The sequence below is a fragment of the Sinocyclocheilus grahami genome, unplaced genomic scaffold, assembly GCF_001515645.1.
Source record: "Sinocyclocheilus grahami isolate Dianchi unplaced genomic scaffold, SAMN03320097.WGS_v1.1 scaffold85.1, whole genome shotgun sequence".
Taxonomy (NCBI): domain Eukaryota; kingdom Metazoa; phylum Chordata; class Actinopteri; order Cypriniformes; family Cyprinidae; genus Sinocyclocheilus; species Sinocyclocheilus grahami.
Genome location: NW_015505264.1, coordinates 1120789 through 1128554, shown reverse-complemented (window position 1 = coordinate 1128554; position 7766 = coordinate 1120789). Strand labels below are relative to the sequence as shown.

General features: G+C 36.7%; 1 protein-coding gene across 1 annotated transcript; it reads left to right on the top strand.

Moving 5' to 3' along the window:
• The first annotated feature begins 459 nt into the window (after nt 1-459).
• Nucleotides 460-6931, top strand: LOC107586777 (pyruvate dehydrogenase E1 component subunit alpha, somatic form, mitochondrial-like). The gene is made up of 10 exons (XM_016274297.1): nt 460-583; nt 1055-1075; nt 1881-1949; nt 2021-2194; nt 2283-2432; nt 3746-3850; nt 4005-4076; nt 5760-5827; nt 6014-6122; nt 6210-6931. The coding sequence occupies exons 1-10, from the start codon at nt 527-529 to the stop codon at nt 6372-6374; spliced, it is 990 nt and encodes a 329-aa protein (XP_016129783.1). The 5' UTR covers nt 460-526; the 3' UTR covers nt 6375-6931.
• The last annotated feature ends 835 nt before the right edge of the window (nt 6932-7766 follow it).

Below are 7766 nucleotides of genomic sequence, written 5' to 3'. Positions count from 1 at the left end.
GACCGTCAAAATAAAAGTCCTGTTACTGCTTATAACTCCTAGAACCATCAGAAATATAGTAACTTAATTTGCGAAGCGCAAGAAGATCCAGTCTATATCTGTTATGTTATATCTGTTATAAATAATTTCCCATAAGGATCATTCTGTCTTCAAGTCATTCTGTCAGACTGTTCTCAGACTGAGTTGCTTTTCTATTAATTAATTAATTGATTTGTTGATTTTTTTAATGTTGATTTTTACAAAATACAAATACAAAAATGTACCTGTATCTGTCACATTATTACAAACGTGCATAATATGACTTAAAATTGTTATTTTACTTCAATATATATTATTTTAATATTTATTTAATATTTTTATTTTGTTGCTGTTGTTGTGCACAGTTAAACTGAACTTTAATTCTTGAAACGGAGTGTAGTCCAATCCTCGGCCATGCTGAGCTGGTGTGAGTGTTTCTGGCTTCAGCTCACTGTGTGGGGCTGATCCTCCTGAAACACTCCTGCATACTCAGGCTGGGCTTTGGAGTATGCAGAACATGCTGACAGTGATAGCAAACGCACTTAAGGGTGGTGCCAAAATAAATGTAGGTATTATAATGTATATGTGTTTGCTGTAAATGAGACAGAGCATTGAAAGATTCAAGCTCTGTTTAGCTTAGAGGCATTAAAAGATTTAGCGAGGCTAAACTAGATCTCTGTAGTCTCATCGACCTTGTAGATGGTGTACCGTAAATGCAGAGTCATGTTTACTGTAAATGAAATAGCCACTGAATTGACCAGACTTGATTAAACTGCAGCTTCTTCCCTGATTTGGTCACTCTATTCTGTGTTAAATGGTCATAATTGGTTGTTTTTAGCTTTTCACACTCTGTGACACTGTCCAAGTGCAACTGAGAATTGGTATAATAATTTGTTTGGTCTGACATGGATGTCAACACGGACAATATTGTGGTTTTTTTCTGATATGTAGTCTTTCTACTATTTATGTTATCATTCTTTGTTTCATTTACAGTATGTAAATGCAATATGTTTCTACCTTTTTGCTTGTTTTATAGGGTGCCCAAACAGTGTCAGAGGTAAGATATTAGGTTTGGATTCTACACTCACTTAACTTCTCCTTAATGATCCAGAAACACCAGCACAACCACCCCAGTATTAATTAGTTAGTTAGTTAGTTAGTGATATTTTTATTTATTTATTTATAGCTCATTTAAAAAATATATGATTACAATTTTTTAAGAATATAACTGATCTATCTTAGTTATTATAATTTGCCAACCAAATACACTACTGTTTAAAAGTTTGAGGTTGGTAAGATTTAAAAATATATATATCTCTGCTGCAATATTATTACAATTTAAAATAACTATTTTCTATTTTAATATATTTTAAAATGTAATTTATTACCGTGAAGGCAAAGCTGAATTTTTAGCATCATTCCTCTAGTCTTCAGTGTCACATGGTCCTTCAGAAATCATTTTAATATGCTGATTTGGTGTTCAAGAAACATTTCTTATTATCATTGTTGAAAAGAGTTGTGCTTAATATTTTTTTGGAAACTGTGATACTTTTTTTCAGTATTTATTGATGAATAGAAAGTTGAACATTTATTTGAAATATATATTTTTGTAACAATTTATATTTCTTTACTGCCACTTTGATTAATTATAGACATCCTTGCTGAATATAACTATTAATTTCTTTTAAATAAATGAATGCTAGTGTGTTTATTTTAGGTACATTTGTGGCACGTTTCACTGTGGGTCCACATAATGGTTTTCAATGTTTAGTCAGTTCTTGTCAAGTTAAATGCATTCTGCCAGTATTTCTGTTTTAAAATAATTTTTCACAGTTTTATTAATGCACTCTATTCTTCTCCAGGGCTCGGGAATTGTGGTATCAGCACGTTCTTTTGCTGCCTTGACACCTCAGGCCAGCTTTGACATCAAGGTAAAGTTGTCATATTAACTTAAAAGCATGCACAAACAACTTAGTTCATTCAAGAACTTGTTTGATTTCAGAGATGTGACCTTCATCGCTTGGATGAAGGCCCTTCGGTGCAGACGGTGCTCACCAGAGAGGATGGACTCAGGTACTACCGCACTATGCAGACCATGAGACGCATGGAGCTAAAGGCAGATCAGCTGTACAAGCAGAAGATCATACGAGGATTCTGTCATCTTTATGATGGCCAGGTAAGACTAAACCGAATGCCTTGTAAGTCTATAATAGCTGTTTACACACAGTCACTGTAAAATGATTTATATTTTTGCTACCTCTAAGGAGGCCTGTGCTGTAGGCATTGAGGCTGGTATCAATCCCACGGATCACCTGATCACAGCATATAGGGGTCATGGATACACCTACACCAGAGGTGTGTCTGTGAAAGAGATCATGGCAGAGCTCACAGGTGAGGACTTTCTTCATAAAGCTGCATTAAAATAGAAATCCTGCAGTTTATCAGAGATCTTGATTTTCCAAAAGAATACAGTCTGCATTTGAATAATCTCAATCTCCATCCTGATTCTTAAAACCCCAAGAATGATCTTTTACCCTGCCTGTGGTCTACACCACATTTCTGCTGAATCTACAGCCTCATTAAGTGTTATTTTACAATGCTGTGCCTTGAGCACTAATTCAAATGATTTCTGAAAGGATATTCAACTCTGAGGACTGGAGTAATGATTGCTAAAAAAAAACATCACAGCAATAAATCACATCTGATAATATATTAAAACAAAAAACATGTACTTTAATAACATTGTAAAATTATTTCACAATATTTACCATATTTATTTTTTTATCAAAAAATGCAGCAATGGTGAGCTTAAGAGACTTCTTTCAAATACATAAGAAAGCCCATTAAAAAACTAACAAGTAAAAAACTTTGAACGACAGTGTTTATGTATAGCTGTATATAAATAGCAACTGAACTGCATAGTTTGCCTCCTGTTGTTGATTTTTAAATTTAAAGGGATAGTTCACACGTATACGTCGTGGTACTGTCGTGAACGCACATTGAATTCTGGCATATTTATTTTTTTATCAAAAAATGCAGCAATGGTGAGCTTAAGAGACTTCTTTCAAATACATAAGAAAGCCCATTAAAAAACTAACAAGTAAAAAACTTTGAACGACAGTGTTTATGTATAGCTGTATATAAATAGCAACTGAACTGCATAGTTTGCCTCCTGTTGTTGATTTTTAAATTTAAAGGGATAGTTCACACGTATATGTCGTGGTACTGTCGTGAACGCACATTGAATTCTGGCAGGGAAGAGAAGAAATTGTTGAATAAAATCGTTATTTTTGTTTTCTTTGTGCACAAAAAATATTCTCATAGCTTTATAAAATTAGGGATGAACCACTGATGTCATATGGACTATTTTAACGATGTCCTTACTACCTTTCTGGGCCTTGAAATTGGTAGTTCCGTTGCTGTCTATGGAGGCTAAGAGAGCTCTCGATTTCATCAAAAATATCTTAATTTGTGTTCTGAAGATGAACGGGTTTGGAACGCCAGGTTAAGAAATTAATGACAGAATTTTAATTCTCAGCTCAGCTGAGAGAGAACTTCTTACATATCCAAAATGGACTGTAACTAAAAAATACCAAATGAATCTGAATTAGTGCTGTCAAATGATTAATCGCATCCAATATAAAAGTTTTTGTTTGCATAATATATGTGTGTGTTCTGTGGATTTTTATTATGTATATATAAATCCACACACATACATCTCCCTTGTATTTTCATCTGTGAGAATAATAAATATGGCATGGGGACATCAGTGGAACGGGCCTCAGCCAGCACAGATTATTACAAGAGAGGAGACTACATTCCTGGTCTGAGGGTATTTTTTTTTTCTTTCTGTTTTTAGTTTTTCTAGCTGCCTCATCCTGTTTTTATGTTCACTAGTGCATGCAAATGTATACAGAAGTACATAAAAGGTACACCAGCCAAGCAAATGAGCAAATAAGTCAAGCCTGTTTCTTTGTTTTCTCCAGGTGGATGGTATGGATGTTCTCAGCGTGAGAGAGGCAACCAGGTTTGCGGCAGATTACTGCAGATCTGGAAAGGTAAAAGAAAAGTGACATATTTTACTTGCTTAACAAGTCAAGGAGAGGTGATAGATTTAAAGGGTTAGTTCACCCAAAAATTTAAATTTGTCCATAAATTACTCACCCTCAAGTCATCCTAGGTGTATATGACTTTCTTCTTTCAGACGAATCCAGTTGGAGTTATATTAAAAATTGTCTTTGATCTTTCAAGCTGTTTCATGGCACTCAGCGGGTGTTGCATGCATCAGTCCAAAAGAAGTTAAATAAAAAGCGCCCATCCATAAAAAAATTGTCTAACACGGCTCCGGGGGGTGAACAAAGGCCTTCTGTAGTGAATCGATGCGTTTTTGTAAGAAAATATATCCATATTCAAAACGTAATAATCACTTTAATGTAGCTTGCGCCAACAGTTGTACACGGAAGCAGCTCCGGGCTAATGAGGTATGAGGTCGGCGTTGCGCATGCACTGGTGAGTCTCGTGAAAACCAACGTTTGTTAACAGGAGCAAAGAAAGCAAAGTTTCCTTACTTTAGCAAAGGAAAACCAGTCTCCTCTTGGCTTATATCGAAATCCTCCGACATTCTTCTTTACAAATCCTCATTTTGTACTACTTATTCTTGACCGTTGTTTTGTTTTGATCTCTCCCCTGCGCTTCCGGGCACTTTTTATTTAACTTCTTTTGGACTGATACATGCAACACCCGCCGAGTGCCTTGAAACAGCTTGAAAGATCAAAGACAATTTTTAATATAACTCCGACTGGATTCGTCTGAAAGAAGAAAGCCATATACACCTAGGATTACTTAAGGGTGAGTAATTTATTTGCTAATTTTTATTTTTGGGTGAACTAACCCTTTAAAGGAGTAGTTCACCCTAACATTTGCTGAAAATGTACTCACCCTCAGGCTGTACGAAATGTAGATTTTGTTTTTTCATCAGAACAGATTTGGAGAAATGTAGCATTACATCACTTGCTCACCAATGGATCCTCTAGAGTGATTGGGTGCCATCAGAATGGGAGTCAAAAAAGATGATAAAACATCACAATAATCCACAAGTAATCCACAAGACTCTATGACTAAAACTATGTCTTGTGAAGTAAAAAGCTGCATGTTTGTGATAAACAAATGTATCATAAAGAAATTTTAACTTCAATCTTTTGGTCAAAATACCACAATAATCCATAATAACAGTTTCCTCCAGTGGAAAAAGTCATCTTACATCAAAATCCACCAACATATTTGTTTAAAACTGTTTGTGCTTTGTGCTTGATCTGTGTATATTTCTCTCCTGATTCAGATTAAATGACTTTTTCACTGGAGAAAGCAACATTATGGAGTTGTATTTTAGCCAGATGCCCTTTGAAATTCTTGGATTTTTGATGGACTGGAGACGTGTAGATTACTTGTGGATTATTGCAATGTTTTTATCAGCTGTTTGCACTCTCATTCTGACGGCACCCATTCACTAAAGAGGATCTATTGGTGAGCAAGTGATGTAATGCTAAATTTCTCCAAATCTTTTTCCATGAAGAAACAAACTCATTTACATCTTGGATGTCTTGAGGGTGAGTAAATTTACAGCAAATGTTCGTATTGGGTGGAACTTTTCCTTTAAGCACAGGCTAGTTTTGTAAACGAAAGTGATTGTTGGGAGATCCGGTCTGTGACTGGTGGGCAAATGTTTGGCCTGTGCTCTTCAGGGTCCCATACTAATGGAGCTCCAGACATATCGTTACCACGGCCACAGCATGAGCGATCCTGGGGTCAGGTGAGGTTGACCTTCAACCTTCCCCCCATGGCAGGCGCTCATCCTTCCTCGGTTCATTTAAAACCCTATCCTCATCTGCTAACCTCCATAATCACAGTCCTTCCTCTTTAGTTTTAGGTAGTTTGAGCATCATTTCAGTGAGCTCACAATTTTCTGTACTCTAAATCCGTGCTTTTCTCTTCTTAGTTATCGCACACGTGAGGAGATTCAGGATGTTCGCAGTAAGAGTGACCCTATCACTATGCTGAAGGATCGTATGATTAGTAACAACATGGCTAGCCTGGAAGAGATCAAGGTACTTGATGCATTACCAGGTACTTAATGAATACTAGAGGGTTAACACCAACTGTATCACCATGTTATGTTGTTGGAACCATGACAGGACATTGATGCTGAGATTCGTAAGGAGATAGAAGAAGCAGCACAGTTTGCTACCTCTGATCCAGAGCCCCCACTGGAGGATTTGTGCAACCACATCTTCTACAATGATGCACCTTTAGAGGTCAGAGGCACCAACCCTTGGATGAAGCTGAAATCCATCAGCTAAAGAACCTGCTGATAATTCAGCACTTCATTCCTCGTAGTACGGACGGGAGCTCTGTTCCTAAACCTATACGCACAAAAAGATGGATGAAATAGTTTATCCATAAAGTCATAATTACAATCCATAACCGCTGTTATTGCCTCTCTAATTAGCAACCAGTTTGGCAGACTATTAATATATTAGGAAACATAGCATAACTTACAGCAATAAATATTTAGAGCAATACTGGAAAAATAGATTATGAATAAACGAATGGGCATCATCTTTACTTGTAAATGTGAAATCAAAGGTCTATGAATGAAATGTAGGCCTATTAAAAATTATTTGTAACAATGATACAATTTTCATGTCCTATAGTAGTGTGGTGCTGTAATTTCTTGAATTATGAGTTCATTCGTCATTTTAATATAATATCCCAAAGCCTAAATTTCTGTTAGTAGCCTGCCAAAACTTTCACTAGCATCTAAGCTTATGCAAATATTAGTCAGCACATTTGCCCTGTAACCTGTATTCAGGATTTCAGAACACTAAAATGGATGGAATTAATAAATATGTAATAAATTGGCTTACATTTGTGTCAGTTGTGTTGAGTGCTGTCCACCGAATGAATGCAAAGTCCTGAGTCACTGAAACACACAAAAGAAATGACCATAGACTCACCAGCAGGTGTCGCACTCTCCACCTGCGTGAATCCAGCGTCAACTCAAAGCTGACAGGGCGCTTTCTTACATACTGTACATTCCAATGTAATTTGATACCACCCAAAAAAATATGATAGATGATTATAAATCAGTCTACATATTGACGAGTGTACACATACTACGCGGGATTGTTAAATTCATGCGCAGTAGATTTCATTGTAAGCAAAAGAGATCCATTGGAATAGGCTTAAGAAATAACTATTAAAATGATCATAAATGATTTTCATTTATGGTTGCATGTAGAGGAAGAAATAATGCAAAGTCTGAATAGGTGAAGCTAGGCCTAAATGTACGGATCATATAGCTGACCGTACACATTTGCTAGCTTCCATACAGTAAAGTATGATATTAACTGAATGTAATTATTATATAAAAACGTGTCAGCTCAGATCACAGAATGGACTGCGCTCTCACCTGCCCGTCTATGAGCGCCACAGCTTCAGCCACACCCTCTGAGAATGATTGACATGCATATCAGCCAATCAGATGCGTCATACTGAAAGAAGCGGAAGTGAATAGAGAGCGTGAACGTGTTTTTTCTGTCAAAAGGGGACAGTGGCGAGAGAGAGAGAGAGAGAGAGAGAGAGGGCGACTGGCGACTGGCGACTGGCGACTGGCGCGAGATCAGGGGCACGGTCTTTCTATTTCTATGGAAACGCTGCACTGACCGACAGAGGTGAGTGGAGGAGAAGGT